Source organism: Cyanistes caeruleus, chromosome 8 (assembly GCF_971803275.1).
Source record: "Cyanistes caeruleus chromosome 8, bCyaCae1.hap1.1, whole genome shotgun sequence".
Taxonomy (NCBI): Eukaryota; Metazoa; Chordata; class Aves; order Passeriformes; family Paridae; genus Cyanistes; species Cyanistes caeruleus.
Genome location: NC_141708.1, coordinates 35,089,040 through 35,110,121, shown reverse-complemented (window position 1 = coordinate 35,110,121; position 21,082 = coordinate 35,089,040). Strand labels below are relative to the sequence as shown.

General features: G+C 44.8%; 1 protein-coding gene across 9 annotated transcripts in view; it reads right to left on the bottom strand.

Moving 5' to 3' along the window:
* Positions 1-425: 425 nt before the first annotated feature.
* The window catches only part of PSAP (prosaposin), a 31,419-nt gene continuing 10,762 nt past the window's right edge, over positions 426-21,082 (bottom strand). For 4 of the 9 annotated variants that reach the window (XM_086900245.1, XM_086900247.1, XM_086900246.1 and 1 more), the window contains 14 exons: positions 13,821-13,954; positions 12,745-12,819; positions 11,929-12,054; positions 11,480-11,674; positions 10,654-10,797; positions 10,086-10,142; positions 7,219-7,332; positions 6,351-6,446; positions 5,987-6,173; positions 5,687-5,838; positions 5,482-5,523; positions 3,968-4,048; positions 3,340-3,447; positions 426-2,796 (listed from right to left, as the gene is read on the bottom strand). In XM_086900245.1, the coding sequence (XP_086756371.1) occupies positions 2,761-2,796; positions 3,340-3,447; positions 3,968-4,048; positions 5,482-5,523; positions 5,687-5,838; positions 5,987-6,173; positions 6,351-6,446; positions 7,219-7,332; positions 10,086-10,142; positions 10,654-10,797; positions 11,480-11,674; positions 11,929-12,054; positions 12,745-12,819; positions 13,821-13,954 (1,547 nt within the window). In that variant the 3' untranslated portion in view covers positions 426-2,760. Of the gene's footprint in view, positions 2,797-3,339; positions 3,448-3,967; positions 4,049-5,481; positions 5,524-5,686; positions 5,839-5,986; positions 6,174-6,350; positions 6,447-7,218; positions 7,333-7,796; positions 7,866-10,085; positions 10,143-10,653; positions 10,798-11,479; positions 11,675-11,928; positions 12,055-12,744; positions 12,820-13,820; positions 13,955-21,082 lie in introns of all 9 variants that reach the window. The other 5 variants (XM_086900251.1, XM_086900252.1, XM_086900250.1 and 2 more) reach the window with 2 other exon arrangements.

Here is a 21,082-nt window from a genome sequence, read left to right as displayed (position 1 = left end):
GCCAGGTGACAGCACCACCTTCCCTGCCTTTAAATGACAGTTTTATATTTTATTTGGAGCCAAGCAAGGCAGGAGGAGGCAGGGGAAGCCACATTAAACGCGAGTCAGCAGGGAAGGCCGGTATCAAGAAGTCCCTCTGGCCTGCGCAAGGCAGCGATTGCAACACGGGGCTGTTGCCTCACACCAGGCGTTGTGTTTGTCCAGGGAAGAGAGAGGCAGCAATCCCAGGCAAGCCTCTTCCACCTCCAACCCTGCTCAGCAGAACAAAGGCTTGATGGGACACGCAGCATAATGAGGAACCAGAGGAATCCAATCGGTCCCAGATTCCCGGTGACACCTCAGGATGTGCCCTCTCCTGGCCCTGCAGCCCAGGGGAACCTCGACAAGAAGCTTTGCCAGTGAGGAAAATGAAACACACAAACTTGTCGGTTTAGAGAAGTTTTTATTGTTCATTAAGGAAGCTTTTGTGCAAAAGAACAAAAAAACAGAAAAAAAAAATAAGGAAAAAAAAAAACCCCAAGACAATGTTCTTTAGAAAGCAACTGCACAGTGTCCCCCCCCAGCATGACTCAAGCAGGTCGGGTGCCACGGTCCACAGGAAGGGAGAAAACTAAAGGGACTCCCAGCAGCAGCACAGGACTTCCCCTGCTTCACCTTGCCCAGCAGGTCACCAGCATGAATCCTACTAAAAACCCCAGGGAAATAAAACCTTCCTGGACCTGCCAAGTTGTCAATGCAGCCCCACCTCCCTCCAAGAAAGATCCACAGCATCCAGTTTAAAACGACAAATGCCACGCTCCGTGCCGTGGTGTAACACAACCCTTCCCTCCAGGGCAGCGATGCCGAAGGGACAGAGCCCATCTCCTGTCTGCTCCATCTAACCCCAGCTGGGATACACCACCAGAACAAGCCTGCCAGGACAGAAACATGCAGGTATTTTATGTCTTTAGGGGAAATTTTCCTTTTTTTTTTTTTCCCCCTCTCTTGTTTAAAGCCACGAGTGCTTCAGCATTCAGGAAACAGGGGAGAACAAACCTCTGTTGCCATCTGTCAGCACTGCCCAGGCTTTTAGCATGTACACAGATCAACTAAAAACCTGCAGTCCAGTGTTCTTCCTATGAAAAATACTTTACTTTGCTGCTACAGCATTGTTACTGGAGCTCCTGCACACCCCACAGGAACAGCAGGAGTTACCAGCATCTTTCTGAACAGGACTGGAATTTTCAAAGCTCTGCCTCTGCCCAGCTGCTCCTTCCCAAAAGTCTCCTCAGAGCTACTTCAGTGCCTCTGCTTTAGGGATTACCTTGATCTATAAAGTGCACACCCAATGCAAGGTCTGTTCCAGGCAATACAAGCAGGATTCTCACTCCCAAGGACCCTTCACATCAAGGGCCTGCCATATTCCCAGGGTAGCAGCCTGCCTTGAAGGCTTTTTTTTTTGAGGGGGGGTGGATTTCAGTCCATTGAAGTGGAATTTCAGGGAGCTGAGAAAGGCAGGCTGTCAAGTGTGTCAGCAGAGCTTCAAATACCTACTTCAGTGCTCCTACCACCTGCCATCTCTGCCTGCTGCATTTCCCAGCAGAAATGGGAACTCTGGATAACCATTCATACCTCCAGTTACTCAGAAGGGCGTCAGTGAGAGTGGGTGGGCAGCAGTGGGAGGAGCCCCCAGGCCTCACAGCACCTCTCTCAAGCTTTAGGTGACTGAAATAGTCTGTGAGAGGAAAAGCAGATCAAGGAACAAACAGGTTTCTTCCACAAATCCCACCCTCAGTGCTGAGCTGCCTTTGACACATTCCCAGCTCCTGCTGACTTGATCCTCCCTCCATCTTCCAGTGACAGCTCACGCTACCTCCTCAGCACCCAGCTGGCTGCTTGTGGGAAGCTGCAAGACCAAGCAGAATTGAGCAACTAGGATAAGAGAGAGAGAGAAAAAAAAAAAAAGGGAGTCATTCCTCAGGTATGCCAACATGCTTTGGGAAAACTGACATCCCACTGGACTGGGCTTGGCAGCAGAAGAGCTGTGCCAAGACCCAGCAGTCCAAGGAAATCAGAAGGATGTGACTGAAGGGTGAGGGAGGGTTTTCCTTAGCTGTAACTACAGCATGAGCCACAAGCGTGGTCACTCAGATGCAAAAGGCTGATCACTCAAAACGCATCTCTTTGAGTACCAGTGACTTTGAAAGTTAGCTGGGCACACAAAGCCCCCTCCTCTGCATCTGCAGAGCTTTGAAAATTCCAGCCAAAAGGATTCCCAGAGTCAACATTATCCCTTAAGAGTTCCCATACACAGAAAAGAAAAATTCCAGCCAGATGTTAAAAATGCAAAGCATGTAAAATCTTCCCAATGCTGCCTACAGAAAGACATTTGAAAGTTTAGATGCTATCTTGCTTTTTTTTTTTAAATTAAAAGATAATTGTCTCATTTCACCATCTCTGTCATTCTTCCCAGCACATAAAAAAGCACTTCAGCCTACCAATTGAAAAAAAAAAAAAAAAAAAATGAAATCTACAACACACTGACTATTTTTAGGAGCATAATGGGTTAAACTGTACAATCAGAAGTATCTTTGTTAGGTCAACAACGAAAATCTGATCCTTCAACAGCAGCACTGCTACAGAAGAGTTACAACAAAGGAACTTGAAGGTCAAATTGTTAATGAGGCAGAGAGGAGGGACAGGTGAGATACAGCTCTCTGCCAACCTCGGCCCACATTTCCCAAGAGCCATGGCAAACTTTCAGAACTGGAAATTCTTCTTCTAGTTCCACACATGACGTTTGCAGTGATCAACAGCCTAAAGGGGAAGAAATAGCTGATATTAGTGGAAAAAAGCCAGTTTGCAAACAAGCAGTTCAACACCTTATCCCGAGCCAAGATCTTGGGAGCAAATCTGTTTTTCTTAAAGTAAGCGATTTCAAAGAGGACTAGAATAAATAACATCCTGAGCCCCATCAGCCAGGAGCTTTAGGAAAGAAGGCTGATGACCCTTAGCCATTAAGGCCTGGCAGAAAAAGCAATACTGGAAGCCAATTTTTAGAGCCAGCTGAGAGATTGTAACACAGTCTGCCGGCTGCAGGAACACTGACTAAATATAAAGCTGACACTGTACCTTACTATAGATTCTGAAATACTAGCAGACAGGTGTGGGACACAAAAAGGAGGGGAAAGTCAGCTTTGAGAAAGCTAAGAGCTATGAACCACCCTCTAATCAAACTAAATGTGTTTTTTTTTTCAACTGGAATTCATCCACTTCAATGTGCAGCAGAAGCCAAGAACAGCTCAAAAGGAGCTGTCAAAGATCAACAGGAAACTGGAGGCAGAATGCTGCTCTACGTACGTTGCACTGAGCAGCAGTGTCCATGTTCTTACACCAGTATCCAGGACCCCAGACACAGGCATCATTCCCCAGGAGAGGCTCTTTGGCTGACTCACAGACTCCGAGTTTCTGGGAAAAGAGCAGCAGAACAGTCAGCACAGCTTTCAGGAGATCTCAAGTCCAGCCTTATGTCTGAGTGAGTGTGGAAGCTGCAGCCCCTCTCACCAAGGTCACAGCTGCAGCTGAACCAGCAGCCCTGTAACCTGAGCCAGGGGAGAGTTAAGTTACTGGAACTCCTTCGTATCAAGTTTTGAAAAACACATCTTCTAGAGAGAGAGACCTTTCTCAAGAAATGTCACTTTTCTTCCCAGCACATTCACCAGGGCACATCACACCCTGCCACTGAGCCTCAGCAGCGGATGAACCACAGGCAGCTCTCCCCTTCTGCCCTTCCTTGTGCTGGGCTGGCAGTCAGACAGCTGTCCATTCAGGAAGCCCCAGGCCTTGCACAAGAGGCTTGCTCCAAGCATTCAGCACGCTGATTTTGATTCCAGCAGAGTTTCTGCATGCTGGGCACTGAAAGGCACCCAGGACAGTAGGCAGGACTGCATCAGAGCCCGTGCTCAATAAAACCAAACGCAATACTCACAGTACAAACAAAAGTGGGATCCATCACCTCTGCCAAGAGTTGCACAACCACGGGTTCATACTGTTCCACAAACTGCACACACTGTAACAAAACACAGGGTGAGAGACTCTCCTGCTAGAGCCTCTGAAAGCAGAGCAATGTGTGGTACCCCAAACACCCCAACAACACAAGGATAAAGCAGAGGCTTGGGCTCTGCACACGGCAAAGGAATCAGGCACTAATCACACAATTGCATCACTGTTCCTGCTAGCTCACATCTGCCTGCAGCTGTCTGTAGACACTCTATGAGGAGATAAGGGGTCACAAGGAGAAGAACCAAACAGGGCAGGCTTTGGGAAAAGAACCAAGCAGAAGAAGCTTTGACTGCTTTGAAAGCTTCGTCTCTGATCGTGGAGATCACGCCTGCCTCAAGAGGAAAGCACACAGAACCAGCTGGAGACAAACATCCTGAGCAGGACAGCAGTAAGGACTCCTAAGCACTTGTGCTCAAGTTATTCCCTCAGACAAGGCAGCAGGTAAGGCTGCCAGAACAACCTCTCTCCCTCTAGTGGAGAGGCCGGCTCCAGAGCTGAGGAAGATGCTGCTGCTCCCAGCAGGGACAAACAGCACCAATTAATAAACCAACCACAGCTATTAAACAGCCTCACAGCAGGAAGAGCTGTTCCACAGCTGCTTTAAGCCTCTGTATTCTAGCCCAAATAAACTTACAAGCAGCTGCCACTTGCTGATGCTCAGCAGCCACCTAATAAGATTTTCAGGTAAATCTTGATATCAGTGGTCCAACAGGTGTCCCACTGGAATTACACCAGCCTACTTCAATTACTTCATTAATCCCCTGAAGAGGATAAGTGTTGAGGGGAAAAAAAAATAAAAGTAAAACCTTCAACTGTTCCCACCCACTGTTCTCAGAGGATTTCCAGGCAAACCTTTCCTGACTGCAAATTAGTACAACAATCCAGCCAGTCAATTCAGGCCCTATAAAGCAGACATCTATTCAGGGGACTGCCAACCCCCAAGGATGGGAACTGAGCAAACCTAATCCCTCTGCACCCCAAACTCCTCCCAGCCTTTAGCAGAGAAGGCTGTTACAAAAACCAACAGGAGAAGCTGCTGCCTGGTTTTCCCAGATACTCTGCAAGATGTCCCTGCCTAAGGCAGGGGGGTTGGAATCAGACAGTCTTTAAGGTTCCTTCCAACCCAAACTATTCCAGGATTCTGTGTTTCATCCTTCTGGTCATCTCCACCTGCCTTGCCCTGACTGGGAGGCAGGCTGCCACACAGCAAGGTCTGCAAGGTCATTCAGCTACCTCAGATCAAGCTTTTCCCCCCTTTTTCTTTTTTTTGCTCTACTGCACAGGAGAAGTTGCTATGCTTTGGTGCTAATCAACAAAGGGAAAAACCTGTGCAGGATCAGGTTGCTGGACACAAGCCAGTCCCAGCTGCACCTGAGGACAGTTTGTCTCCAGCCAGAGACAAGGCATTTGGCCAAACACAGACACCTCTGTTAGGAGTACCTGGACATTTATAGCAGAAGCAGAGACACTTGAGAGACGGACCTAAAATTAGTATATAGACAGAATATCAGGTGAAACACTCAGAAAATGATGTTAAACATAACTGTTGCTGTTAGGACCTATGTAAACCCTGCAAATCAACAGGCACAGTTCCCAACCACCAAGACCACAGCTTTTCAGTCTGCCTCCTGCACAAACACCTTACCTGCTCACTGACAGACTCTGGCAGGAAGTGACAGACTTTTTCCAGTAGAGCTTCAATTTCAGCTGTCGTGGCATTCTTCTCTAGCTCTTTGTCTGCATAAGCCACCACCATCTTGCAGATATCACAGAAGCCACCTGCAGGTTTCGCTACAACTGAGAAGGAAATTAAGAAACAAACCAAACATCAGTGCTTGGGTGGTTCCCCCAAAAAAGAAAAGAGGGAGCATCAGCAGCATCCTCAAAAAGAGATCTCCTAGGTGAACCAGCTCATTTTGAGCACCACAGACCCCTCATCACCCACCTGGCAGCTGGGGAAGCTTGCTGGCTGCACAGCATTTCAGCATGGCACACACAGCTTCGGGATTTGTTGCCTCCAAGAGCATGTCAATCACAGCCTGGCCATAGACCTCGATGAAGTCCTTGCACTGGTCCTTGACGCTTCCCGGGAACAGGCGGCAGACCACCTCCATCTCATGCACAATCTCCTCCTGAAGCACAGGGGAGGAGGAGTAAATGAGGGAGAGAAATTTGACTCTGTTCATAAGCACACATTTTCTGTCCCACCCTGGGCAGAAATTTTGCTGGAATTGTGAAAACAGGCAATAAAATTGACTTTCCTCTCCCCTTCAGTCCAGGAAGTGGAACAATGCCCACCACTCACACACCTCTGTCTTGTTGCTCTCCAAGAGGCCGGTCACTTCTTTCACCATGGTCTCACAGATTTCACACAAGGAAAAAGTCTTCTCTTGAACTGAGGCCTTCTGAGTAGACAGAAGAAATCCACAATAAATCAGCACTGCACCACATCTGACAGGGACAACTCTCAACAGCATTTACTTAGCTGCTCAGTTTGGGCTGTATTCAAAAGGCCACACAGAACCCAAAACCAGCTTCAAATGTCTCAATAAAAAGCCTGTCTGAATGAACAGGCACTTTGTATGGCTAATTTGAAGACTACAATACCCAGGCTGTACAAGGAGTTGAATTTTGTAGACACAAAGAAAGAAGCATTCCCCCAGAGACAGAAGTCAAGGGAAATACATAGCGTTTTTTAAAATCCATTAACTGGGGACATTTCCTAGAATTGAGAGCACCCTGCTGTCTGCAAAAATAACCTTTAGAGAATCCAAGGTGCTTCTTCAAACTCAGAGCTTCAGCATTCTGACTCTGATCCCTCATTTGCACATGCAGAGTGCTGCCCCATTTTTAAAAGGGATAAAAGTACTACTCCAAACAAAGAGCAAAACTCGGACTGAGAGTTTACATTCAAGGTGTAATTCAAAACTGCTGGAAATAGAGTTCCCCTTTCAGTTCTGAGGCATTACCTTGTAGCTCTGCTTCAGTGTAGGCTCCGCTGTTCAAACAAATCAACCAGCTTTCCTACTTCACAAATCAGCATCAGAAACAAGAAAAGGCCAGGAATTTACATGCAGGAAGACTTGGATTATTCTGGGCATGAAAGCTCATCATTTTCACCTAGCTTGCTCCACACTAAAGCAAAAAGGAAAGCAAAGTACAAAAAGCCCATCTTACCTCCACAATTTCCATTTTCACCTCATGAACCACCTGAGCTGGCACCAGAGGCTGAAGGGGAACAGACTTCACAGAAGCACAGAAGCCAACCATGGCACAAATGTCCTTTGGTTGCTGGAAAGAGATGTACAAGCAATTTTTTAGAATTCTAGAAGTCTCTGTCCTTTCTACAGAGCCTGTGAGCAGGCACACAGAGCAAAATTTTAAAAGCCTCCAAGACAACTTAAAAGTTTCATGACTACTTCTACTTCAAGTATTGCCAAAGCATTTGGTAAGGTTATAGGCAGGACAGCTACTGGATGGAATTTAGCAGATCCTGTTAAAGAGGAAGAGGTTGAAAACCCCATTTAAAAAAACCATGTCCCATGAGCCCTTCAAAAGGAGTTGACTTAAGAGCTACCAACACCAAAACAAGCCACCAGCAGCATCACGTCAGAGCTGCATCCACAAAGCTGCTCCCCAGATTTAAGTAATCAAGTAATCCAACAGGAGAGGTCAAGTATCCTGACTTCAGAATTCACCCAAAAGCTGAAAGAAATGCCTAGAAGAAAGAACCTCTTTCCTCATCCACAAACTACCTTCTTTAAAGCTGCCAGAAACATCACATTCTGCAAACAGAAACAGTTTCTCGCATTACTGAACACAGCCTATAAGAAACAAAAGTTGTGCTTGTTAAAACCCAAGCCTAGCCACTTGTACTGCAACAATTGAACTTGCAGTGTTCTCACAGTAAGAGAAAACAGCAAACAGAAACCAAGTCTGTAAAAAGGATTTTTTTCTCGAAGAAATACACTCTTTATGCGTTTCTTTTTTTGAAACATACTTTACTAAATGCACAAAGAATGCCAGACACGAGGCAAACTGCTCAAAGGAGGATACCCAAGGAGAGAAAGGCTGTACAGAGTGAGACACAAAGCTTGCATTTTCCCACCTAAAGTCTACTTCAGCTAGAAAAAGACACCCTTGGTCCTACAGGTAAATTAGAAGATCACATCTCACCCTGTTACAAGCTTCCTACAGCAGATGCTTGTCCCAGAGTTAATATTAATACATCATGCCACAATCTCATGCACAGGCAAAAGCAGCACCTCAGAGACACTGTGCTGCTTCAGACTACTCCAGGCAGCCCCTTTAAGTCAAGCCCTTGAGTTCATGCATTGTAAGAAGCAGGTCCAGGTATTAATGTTACAGCAACACCCACATACACACATGTGTTCCCTCACAGAGAGATGACAGACACAAGGTCCCATGGGACAGCTTAAAAGCCCAAATTGCTCTGGGAAGCCTTCATCTTTTCAGTTCACATACTCCAAACATCTACACCATTGTCCTAGATTTAAAGGTTAACCAAGGGAAGACCTGGGGACAGCGTTGCTCAAGCCCTTTTGAGCCCAGACTTTAAACCAGCAGCTGCCAGGAGCCATTGGCATGCTTTTTCCACATCTATCCTTCTTCTCTAAGAGGGAGGATATTTTCTGTTCTACTGGCCAAAGCACAGTCAGGTTGAAATCTTAGTAGCACCAAGTGGTATCTGGAGCTGGAGGTAGGACTGATGCACTGGAGGAAGCCTGTAGTCTTTCTCTGTTTTAAATCACATAAATATCCCTTGTATCTGTCAGCACTGAGTACAATCACACCGAGTGTACAGCTAAGAGAGCAAGAAGTGAACTACAAGCCCTTTAAAAGCAAAGGGTGAACTACAAGCAGGCTATCACCACAGGCACGTTGCTCACCTACCTGATCCTTCTGTTGACAGGGGAGATTGGAGACAGAGGAAGAAAGGAGAAATTGAAGATAACAGTTACGAGAAAAATAAACCACATCAAGCCCTTGGAATTGCGTATGTTCTTTCCACAGAGATAATGGAATACGACACAGTCCCCACCCCAAAGATCCCCAGCTACAGCAACTCACATTTAATTGCACAGTGCTAACCAGCATTATTCACTGGCAGTTATTAAGGCATCCTGGGCAAGACTACCTCCAGAGAGTCTGGACAACACTCAGATGCACACAAGGTGTAGTCATATTCCAATTTCAGGTATGAACAACACACTGCATTGCAATGCTTAAAACGACACACTAAGCGCTGTTGGAACAAACACTGACTTCCCCCTACCCCCCCAAAAATGTTTAAGAAAGAGGATGAGCTTCTAAGTAGCCTTTAGCAACTGGAAAACTAAAAAGGCCACTGTGTTGCCAGACTCGGGTTCAAGTCAGCCACATATTCACCTGCAATTTGTTATGTCACCTGTGGCATGTACAGACTGCACTGTCTAAAGAAAGGCTTAGCCATTTTTTTAAAGGCACTCAGCTCTCTGGATAAAGAGATGCTATGTATGAGGTAAATCTTTGTTGCTGCAGAAGGTACCACTCGCTTTCCACAGCTCCTGCCAGGAGCCCAGAGAGCAGGAACCTTGAGACAGCAATTCCAGAAGGATGTGTAGCCTTGCTTCCAGAAAACACCTTATCTCTCACTCATTAACTGATTTTGCAATACTGTGAGAAAGCCAATTGTAATACCCTTAACACATTTTGGAAAAGGGGGGGAAGTGGTGTAAGCCCAGGACTGAGATAAAAGAATACAGAGAAACATGTGTAACCTATCCTCCTATTTCAAAGGATTAGAGTGCCTTTTGCACTGCAGAAGTGGTTATAAAATGGAAGGAAACATGCTAAAGAAAGCATCCTGAAACTGAAATTACTACCCAATCAAACACCAAGTTCAAAGCATTAACACCAAGACTTACAGAGCAAGGGCTCTCCCCAAAGTTTTACTGCAGTACATGTTTCCTGTTTCCAAAGAACTTAGCTACACAAGCCATAAAAATGAACTGAGAGCAAATACTACGCTCTGCTGATCTTACCATGTGCATCATCATCTGGATGGCCAAGTCAGAATACTCAGAGATGTAGGTCTTGCACTGCAGAGAGTGGGAAAAGAAAGTCTCGTGACTGTCAAACCACTTGCTGTAGAGCCCATCTGGAATTCTCTAATACATCTCAAGGTATTAATTTAGCTGCTCTACTGCGTAACAACAGGTCTTTCAGAGCTTGGCCCAATTACAAGACAGTATTTCAGGTTACAGAACTGTTGCACAGATAACTGCTTAACCCTTTTCTCTTCCTCTCAGGGCAAAAAGCCCACCTCCCACTGATACAACCACACTACCCACCGAGATCATTTTTGTGAAAAAGGCATTTCAGGGCTAGAAGCAGTCTGGAGTCTTTCTCCTCCTCCCCAGTCCCACACCAACTCTCCTGACCAAGAAGTTTACAATTTCAGTGTTGTTATTGTTACACTGTGTTAACATGTGCAACAGTCTCCTTTGTGATATTAAAAAAGAGAACATGATCAGGAGATTAAGGCACTGAGCAAACTATTTTATGTTTGCTTCCAGGAACAAACTTCTTCAATAAAGAAGGACAGTTTACCATATCGGACATCCCAGGTCCCAAACGGTCACATTCCTCCTTGGCATGAGCAACCAAAGACTTGACAAAAGAGGAGTTTGTCTTCACAGCTTCCTGAACATCAGTGACCAGCTGAATGCAATCTTGGCACACATCCCCACTCGCCTGGACAAAGAGTGAAAGGACACTGAAGTGGACACAACTACACATGACATGCTTTACAAAAGCTCCTGTTACTACTGAGTTCTACAGGCTGGTCTGAGCCATGCACAAACCTCAATAAATACTCTGGAGAATACTTTGAAGCCTGAACTAGAAGGGAGATGAGCTACTGCTGGTGTGTGCACCAGCCACTAGATGGAGATTAGGTATCTACTTGGCTCCAAAACCGAGATAATAGTTAAGATAGCCAATCTTCAAATCTCTTGGTTTTGTTACAGACCACGATGGGGAGGTTTCTAAATCTGGCATAGATCTTACCTGCTCCACCCACAGCAGCTTGTTCTCAACCCACTCACCCTGGGGTTTGCTGAAAACACTCAGCCTCTGCACCAGAGTTCATTGCCTCATCTATTCCCCCTTGTCAATGATTTGTTCTTTTTCAATCTGTCACCCCTACATCCAGAGACAAATGCATCCCCTGAGGGGCACAGCTAGCAGGTTATACTGGAAGAGTGGTTCTTCCTTTGAACCCTGCTGACAAGCTTTCTCTCAGAAGAAATCCTTTCCAGCAAGACCTGCTTGATTGCCACAGTGCTGGATGGCAAAAGCATGGCACAAGACTTGCATTTACAGACTGTAGGATTTAATCCAAGATTAAATGCTGCAACAGCCCTGGCACCCTAACCTTAGGCTTCTGCTTGGGCTTGTCCTGAGGATAAAGGAGAAGAGGCACGTTAGCCATGAACGGGGATGCCAGCTCGGAGAAATCCAGCTCTGGGATCTTGTTGGTCTGGAGCTGCTTCTGGAGCTTCATTGCTGCAAGGTGCTTCTGAAGGGACTGGCACAGAGCGAGGGCACTGCACACAACCTCAGGTTTATCCTGGGGGAGACAAGATACACACATAAAACTCCAAACTGATGAACTTTTGAAGTTCAGGGTAGACAGTCATTCAGCTGTAACACAGTAAGACAGGGAAAATGTTTCATAGCAAGGAAGGAGTCTTCAAACTAATAGTACCGGTGATCCACGCAGGATCGAAGGATCATATGCACAACCTCAAGCAGAAGAGAAATTTGGGCATCAACAGGAACACAATTTTTAATGCCAACAGCTGGAAATCGTTATCTACTTACCAGCTCTTCCTTGATCATATCCATGATAACTGGTAGGTAGGAGTCCACAATTTCTTTGCACTCGGAGACGAGGCCTGGGTCGGGAAGAAACTCGCACGTCTTTTCCAAGTAAGAGCGGATCTCATCCTATGAAAGATGAGGTGAGCAGAGATAGATTATCTCCCTCTCAAATACTCCTTCCATTCCCAAAATGCACAATGCAAAGCCTGAAACAAGCTCCTCAGACTCAGGCAGGTCCAGGCAGCAATAAGCAAAACTAGAATGAGTTTCTACACTACAGATACATTTTCCCCAGGTCTGGACCTTCTTTGAGACCCTGCGAGTGCACAAACACGTCACACTGCTCGTGTGGCCTGCACAGTCCAGCCTTACCAGAACAGAACTTACAATTAAGAGGAGAAAGTGAACTTCTGGGCTCATGGGATAATGACTCATTTACACAAAGTACTCTCAGGTTGACAAAAGAAAAAGGGAAGCAGCGCCCACAAACCAAAACAAAGGTCACTCAGTGTAACCGCCCACTCCTAGAGACAGCAGTACCCCAGCTCTTAATATCAATGTCCCCACTGGCACAAGAACGACTTTATTAAGCATCTACAGTCAGTCAGGGATGTGTTGAGGCATGGGAAGCTAAAGAATTTGTTAATTTCTGAACCAGCAGTCTGTTTAAAAACCTGTTTCCATGTACTCTAGTCCCTTTCAACATCTGCTGCACTTAGGTTAGGAAAACAACACAGAGGACTCTTTTGCCCCCTCCCCACCAGATCTTGAAACCCAACAGTGTTTTGGGGTGAGGAGAAAAGGAGCTCTGCTTACCTCAGTGCCATTATCCTTTAAAACTTTGCCAGCAACAGTCACAAGCTCCTTACACAAGTCACAGGGAATACTGCTCTGGAGAGAGGAGCAGAGAGTTACTTGGAGAACGAATTAAGTGTCTGAAAGAGCAGAGCGTGAACAACAACACAGAGAACAAACATTACATCTGGAATTAAGGAAGAAACACTGGTTGAGGCCAGGCTGGGAAGAGGTATTTCTAAACAAAGAGTGAGGCTATTTCAAGCATGTCCAGCTACAGTTTCATCAGTAAACCAATGCTCTGTGAAGAAGCTGGCATGCTATCACTTGCTCATTTCACCTCCTCCCAGTCCCTTGAAATACAAAGCTGACTGCCCCAAGACACCTTCTCCTTTTACCTTTTCCTTCAGAGAGTTCATACTTGCTAGAAATCTTACAACATTTCAGGCTGCTTTAGCCACTGTAGCTGTGCTCTGACATTCCTCCCTTCCCCTAATTTTCCTTAAATTGAAGTATCTCTGCACAGACAAAGCCAATGTGGACTGAATGCATCTGTAAGTAAAACACCTTTTTCTCCCCTAGAAAACTGTGAAGCAATACTCAAACTGCAGCTACATCTAGTAAAGCAGCCCTCACACTCAGTGCAACCTGAAAAGCTGCATTAAATGTAACATTTGTACTATTATTTACTGTCATGCCTTCCCTAATTTAGCACATGCTGCATCTTTTTGGGAGTTTAAACCTTTGAGAAAGAACCCAAAGGAACACACAGCCTTGTCGTAACAATTGCTCAGGTTCAGAAAAGACTCCCACGAATTAGGAGTCAGTAATAATACAGAGGAACAAGTGAAATCCACTAGCTCCATTCCATACATTGCTGGGTGATTGTGCAACAGGTCATGGGAGAAGTCAGCAGACGAGTTGTGCAAGGCAGAGCAGTGAGAGAAAAGCAAACTTTATCCAGCGCCCAAATTAAGGCAAAGCAACCTCCGCAGAGTCGGATGCAGCACTTAACTCCAATCAGAGACTTCAGAAATCTTCCTCAGCGTGTGGAAAGCAGCCACCTGAGCCCCAGGTGGGCCTGGCAGCTCACTTACCACAGCAGGCTTGTTCCAGACGTTCTGCTGGCAGTGTTTCACTGCCCCGCACTGCGAGGCCGTGCGGATGCTCTGACACCACACCTCCGGCCCCTTCACGCACTCCTTCTGCCACAGGACAGGGCTTGCCACCGCTGCAAGAGGGAGCAAACAGAATCAGCCTTGCCAGCCGCAAAGCAAGCAGGTTAACACCCTACAGAATAACCCTCCTGTTTATTAATGTTTTTCACATTTCAACCCAGAAATTTTTGGCCTGTCCCAAACACAGGTTGCAGAATCAAATTTAAAAAAAAGAACAAACAAAACCCTGGAAAAAGCTGTAAAGGTTTAACTCCCCAAGTCTGAGCACCTCAGCAGTCCGTTCCCATTCCATCTACCTTTTGTAACGAAAAAATTAAAACTCCCAAAATATAAAACCTCACTTTGCTTAGCACACAAGAACTACTGTTTGAAAGAGAAAAAACTGCTCATTACATTTATCTGCCCTACAGAGAGCTGATTCCCAAAGCTACGACCTCCCTGTTCTCCTGCCCTACTGGCCCTTCAGCTCTGAACCAGCTTGTAATTGCTGTCTGCATTCCTCCTCCCACATGAAGCATGCTGTTCTGACACAAAAAGTGAGAGAGTGAGGAAAGAAACTAGATTAGAAGCCACAAGAATGTACACACTGCATGGAAGACTTCAGAGCAGGTACAGACCAAAACACTGACCATAAACAGAAAGCTTTAAGAATGTTCTTAAGGAATGTTCTATCACACTTTTTAAACTCACTAAATCTATTTAGACTTCCTTTTTCTCTCTTGGTCAGGTCTTCCAACTGTGTACAGAAACATCTAAGGTGGGGAAAAAAAATGTACCAGTCCTTTTTTGGACATTACCTCCCATCCCATGTGGGACTGCCATGCAACCTATGAAGCTTTCAAGTAAGATACAGAATATTTTTTCTTAACAGTCCTGGTAAAGAAATGTTAAGTATCTTCACTATGAAGTAATCAGTAGGACAAGTGAATCAAATGCATGTTTTTGCTGACTTTCCAAGCTTTTTTTTTTTTTAATTGTGCTGCCTGGATCTGACACCAAACTTCTCTCAGTTCCTAAAAACATCCTATCTGTCAATAAGCTGTTTCACAATGCTCCACACTGCACTAACCAATCAAGAAACAAATCCTAAAATCCTGCAGCAGGCAGGCTCCAAAGAAATCCACCACAGTCCAAGTCTACAGGGCACTGCTGCCAAAGTTTACAAAAATTTAAAAAAACTAAACATAAAGCCAACCTGTTCAAACCTATTAGCTGTACAAGTGTGACATTTACACCAAATGCTGTTTGCACATCACAAAACCCTGCAAAATTACACTGTCAGCCACGAGGTTACAACAGACAATCACTTTCCCATTTCTCAAGCCCTGTTCTAGGCAATTAGAGGATCGATTTAAAGCTGAATTACCAGCACATCTACAAGGTACATGGCCAGCACTCATCAAACAGCCACATAAGCACTGCTTTATGGGTGGCATTGTGCAGCCTTCTCAGCTGTTGATTTATAAAGCCTGTTTACACTGGATTTCAGAGGAATGACCCACTTATTTTTAGAAAAACGTGCTTTGCATGCCTGATTTTTTTTTACACGAGAGCTTGAAGCTTGTCACCCTCTCTCCCAGTAAAGAAAAAAATCATATTCATTGCATATTGTTACTGAGCAGGACAGCACACTGGTAGTGCCTGGCAGACTGCAGGAGCAAGACTTCAAAGCTTCTAATAATGTATGGTTAGCAAAATATTTACAGCCTATTCTAAACTCCAGCATTATTGATCTGGAAGCCCTAAGAATAGTTAATTTTCAGAGTCAGACTGGCCAGCCAAAGAGCTGGAAGCTCTGGCAGCATGACAATAAACAAGAATACACTTGGTTGAGGGAAAGTTATTCTTCTCTTTCAGATACTGGCATTGAACAGGGGTAGGAAGGCTCTGGAAGGAAGAGTCAAGCTCTGAATGAAGTCAGTCCAGACCTGGACTTTAAACAGTGGAATCAAGGATTCCCAGCTAATTACAAGTACAGCTTTTAACCTATGCCTTTATCAAAAGACAATTACTCCTCCTACACTGAAACATACTGTAAACTACAAAACTGAACTACACAACTCCAATAATAGTTATTCCAAGCAGTCTCTCAAACTCTTGATTTAGGAGAGTGTTTTAAAGCCAAATGGAAGCATTCATGCTGTAACTTGCATTGGTTTGATCAGGCTCTTAGTGAGCTTTCAGGTTTTTTTGATGTTTTTACTTCTAAGATCTTGTCACTGTATGACTTTCCAGATCTGTAGCAGCTTCAGCACAACATCTTGTTCCCTCTTCCTCACAACCTTAACAATAGATCATGACTATGTGTATGACAAAAATCCTGTGCTTCATATTTATTCTTATTTATCAGCTTTGCTGGCTGTGTGTCAAGACAAGTCTAAATTTTATGTTTTCAGCACAGATCTTTCCAGTCAGACAGTGACTAAGCAAATTTGTTTGTTAGGGCCACACATGGCTGGCACATTTTAGAGCAGCTACAGAATAAAGATGACACATGCTAATCATGGCTTCTTTTCTGACACCTTCCACAGTGACTTCAAACACAGTTAAATATTTATTATATTTTCGTTCTGTATGATGGGGAAGTACTTTTGTGTGAAATGTTGTATCTATTATGAAAGGATGCACCTTCACTGCAACAATATCCATCCTCCCTTTCTGAACATTCTGGGAAAAACAGAAGCAAAGCTAAAAAAAACTCTGCATTAATTCAGATCCTGCAGATTCAGAAAAGAATAGCTGAAACTCTCTACTGTTACCACTTTTTTCTCTTTTAGCTTGTTCTCCTGCTTAACTATGAAACAGAATTTTTCCCTCATATATTAACTTAAATCACAACAAAAATAAACATGTTAGTGAAGTGTGTCAAAACCTTGTGCTGTCTCAGAAAAAATACTTTTGAGTTTTAACTGTTCCCTCCAAACAGCCTTTGCTACAAAAGGAGCAACACCTCAACATGGTATTTCATATCCCCAGCACAGCAGCAACCCAAGAGAAAGCAAAGCACCATCAGTTGCCTCACACAGCTCTCAGTGCTTGATGCCTAAACCCAAGGGAATTAATTTCTTTGTTATCTCTGGCACCTCTTTATTTTAGATATTGTTCTTTACCTAAGGTCATCCATTTTTTTAATAGATTTCTCCTTTCTCTGCAGATCAGCTCTCAATAGTCTTTTAAGAGTTTCCCACCAAGACCTGTTCCCCCCATTTCCTGAGGTTCTTGCAAGGCAAGTTCTTGCATTTTCAGAGCATCAAACAACTTTATCTGTGAAGGCAAAGGTGTTTTTTTACTCATCCTCTTCACTGGTTTCCCCCTGTCTGAACCACTCCAGATGTGACTTCTTCAATTTAATTAAAGAATAAAAAACAACAGCAAAAAAACACCCTTCGCTTTACCAAGTTTATCCTAACATACAGACACAAATTTGGGAAATAGAGTTGATGGCCCCCTCAGAAATTATCACCTTTTCCACTTGGCTTATAGAGCCACACACGAGAGCACAGCTCAGTTCTTCACTCCTCTCCAGGTAACAGGAACCTAAAAGGAAGGAAGCTTATAATGTCTGGATTACCATTCTGCAAGGACAGCTGCAGGAAAACTGCCAGGCAATTATTACCTTTCTTGGAAAACACCTTCCCTTCCCTCAAGCATTTGTCTCTTCTTCCACACAGAGCCAGTCTGAATTTTCTACCCTATTCTCAGAAAAACATCCTAAGGAATCCCCTCCAAAGCTGCACTAAAGCTACAAAAGAGACTTAGAAGTTAACACCTTATGTAAGCATCAATGAACACGGATTCTGAGGGGCCAGAGCAGATTCCCTAAAGAGCCAAAGAATGAACCAGGAAACAACCATCCAGAACACAAAGAAATTCAACCTGAAGACTCCAGCCTGCTCCAAATCCAACTGCTAGAAAAACCCTTGGTTACAGACAAATTAATCTGCAATCTGGGAAAAAAATATACACAAGGAAAGAGTGAGCTGCTGTTCAACTCAACGGATTGAAGTAAAATGCAAAGATCATTTAGGGTGCTGTCAACTCTTTTGCTTTTGTGACAGTCCAACCTGCCTAAGTGTATTAAGCTATTCATCAGGAAGGATGTTATTCCCAGGCTGTCCTACTTACAATGTTAAAAAATAAAAACACAATTCATTATCTCCCAGAGACACCACAGACCAAGTGAATGCATCAGCCTCTGCCATCTGTGCTCTGTCACTGACTTTTCCCCAGGTCCTTTGAGACTTGCAAAAGCAAAGCCTGTTTAAGTTAAAGAAGTCAAGAGGGATCAACTTCTCTTCACCAAAGCTTACAAAGTGTCAAGAAGCAAAGGAGTGACCCCAACCTGAAGTTATCTGAAGGGCTCGACACTCCACAGCCTCTCTGGCAGTTAATGAGTAAAACTTCAAAAGTTGTGACCACATCACAGACCAGTGACTCTTGCCAAAGGGCTCCTATGCCTCTGGATTAATGAAGCAGTAAAGTAATCACGACATCTGAGGGATTACAGGCAACATGAAGAAAAACTGAAGGAAACATGGCTAGCTGTTATCAGCATTCCAGTTAAAAATGAGTCTTCCTGTCCAACATCTATTGATGGAAAACCAAGCTTGAAACTTTCCTAATTAGTGTGATGGGCAAGAAACGAGTTTGGAGTTAACACCACAACCAGGCTCTTCCTCAAAGCTGAGAACTCATTCTCATTTTGGCACACTGCCTCTGCCTCAGGTGAACACAAGCATGGCATGAGAAGCAGTTTGTGCAGGTACAAGTAAACAGAATAAAGTTAAACACAGCAGAGAACTGGATAAGCTGGGACAGTAGAAGTACCCCTAAATTCTCCTAGGTGCCTGCAAAAGCATGATTTCCAAGCTGGCCAGATGTTGCCAAGCAAGGCCTGACTGCTGACATTTTTCTATGGCAGAATCCAGAAGAGATAAGTGGATGTTCAAGGGCACCTGGTAGTCATCAGGACTAAGTGACCCCATAAAATATGCTAAGATATTCCCAAAAAGTTATGAGCAGCACTTTTCCCTGCAGAAGATGCCTGCAGAAATACTCTAAAATGTTTGGGGCATACTTGTGGTCCATCTCAATTCTTTCTGGTTTTGTTCTGAGGGTTTGTTGTTGCTTTTTTTTGAGGGGACACAGGGGACAGACTTCATGCAAGTCTCTGCAGAAATCCTGTATTTAACATTCCTTTTTCACCAGACAAATATATCCACAGCACAAAGACTGGGAAAATCTGCTATTAGGCATCTGACACCAAACATTGCCCCATGACCAAATACAGAGAAGCACTGCCCTAAAATACATACACACACTTCAATGTACCCTTTTTTAATTGCAAGAGGAACTCTAAAATTTTAGTAGCAGCAGCAACTGAATTGCATTTAAAAGCTGCTCCATTAAAAAAAAAAAAAAAAGAAAGTCCTTTAAGAAAAAAAATAAACTTTTTTTGTCATAGAGTTCTAAGGCATTGCCCCCAAGCTGCTTTGAAGAATCAGATCTACATGAGATACAGAAACAAAAACCTATGGCAGGCAGCAGTAACTGGTCCTGCTTCCCCCACAGATACAAAACCAAGGTGTCCCTGCATTTTATATCAGAAAAGCCTTCCCTGAAATAGCACAGCCCAACCTCCTGGGGAGGCTCAGCTGATATCAGGTGACACACCCAGTTTTGCTGACAAGCTCCCTCTCTCTTGCTCCAGCCTCCACATCCCCTGGGTGTTTGGAGGCTCCAGAGCAGCTCCTGTGCGGTGTGTGAGCAGAGCGGAGCTGCAGAAAGGGCTCGGGCAGCACTGGGCCAGGCGTGACTGGGAGCTGGCAGAAGGGCTGGCTCAGCTCCTCCAGACATAACCAACAGCAACCCTTTCTATTTATACCTGCCTGCTATAAACAAGGAGGGGATTGTGCAAGGGCAGGTTTACACAGGGCACATGACAGCTGCGCTATCAAAGCACCGGTTTCGCTGTGTGACGGCCTGACGCTGCCTCACAGACACAGTTACTCCTCCAAGAAAACACGGATTTTATTTCTATGCCATCACAGCACCATTTAGGTTGGAAAAAGCCTCCAGGACCATCAAGTCCAACCTGTGATCAATCATCACCTTGTCACCCAGACCACAGCACTGAGTCCAGATGTTTCTTGAACGCCTGCAGGGATGGTGGCTCCACTGCCTCCCTGGGTAGCCAATTCCAGCACCTTTCTGAGAAGGAATTTCTCCTCATTTCCAACCTGGACCTACCCTCCAGACCCTTCCCCAGCTCCATTCCCTTCTCTGGACACGCTCTAGCACCTCACTGTTCTTCTTGCAGCGAAGGCCCAGAACTGGACACAAGATTTGAGGTGTGGCCTTGGCAGTGCCCAGCACAAGGGTCCCGCTGTCACTGCCCTGGTCACACTGGACACACCACTGCTGGCACAAGACACCTTCCACTCTTCTCCTAATTTAATCTGCAAGGCTGGCTGCACCAGCCTGACTTTGTTTTTTTTTTGTTAGAAACCACCTTCATATCATAACAAGCTTGCAAACTACAGAAGAGTCCAATTATCTGCTTTATCCATATCCTCAAGAAAATTCAAGTCAGACTACAAATTTCCTGTACCCAGATGCTCTGACCAGTGTTTGCTGGAGGAATTACACATTAACTCGAATCCTCCTTCCTTACAAGGTTTTAAGTCTACTCTTTTAGGGGAGGGGGGATGTGAAAAAAATCATATCCTCAAAGTTTTTACTTTCCACTCCCAGCTTAACTTTTAATTTAGCAAAAGGGGGGGAAAATACTCAGTTAAACAGAAACCAAGTCGTGCTTTAACAGCACACCCAGCCTTCCTCCTCCCTGCCTCACAGACAAGGAATAATCAGAGTGCACATCAGTAGTCCGGAGATGCCAGGACCTGTACACCCTGCTTTAATTCCTCCGTGTCTCCCTTAAAGGGAAGATGCACAGAAGCCCTGTAAGTAGGTCAACCAAAAACCCTCACAGCCTGTAAGGCAGCCAAGCGACTCCATTAGGATCTGACAAGGGTGGCTGAATTTTTGCACAGCTAATTAGCCAGCTCAGCAGACGAAAACGGTGTTTGGGGCTGTCACAGCAAAATCTTCAAGAAAATCTGCACGGTAGGTGAGGGAATGAGCATTCATAACAGAGCCCTGGTGAAAAAAGACAGCTGTTT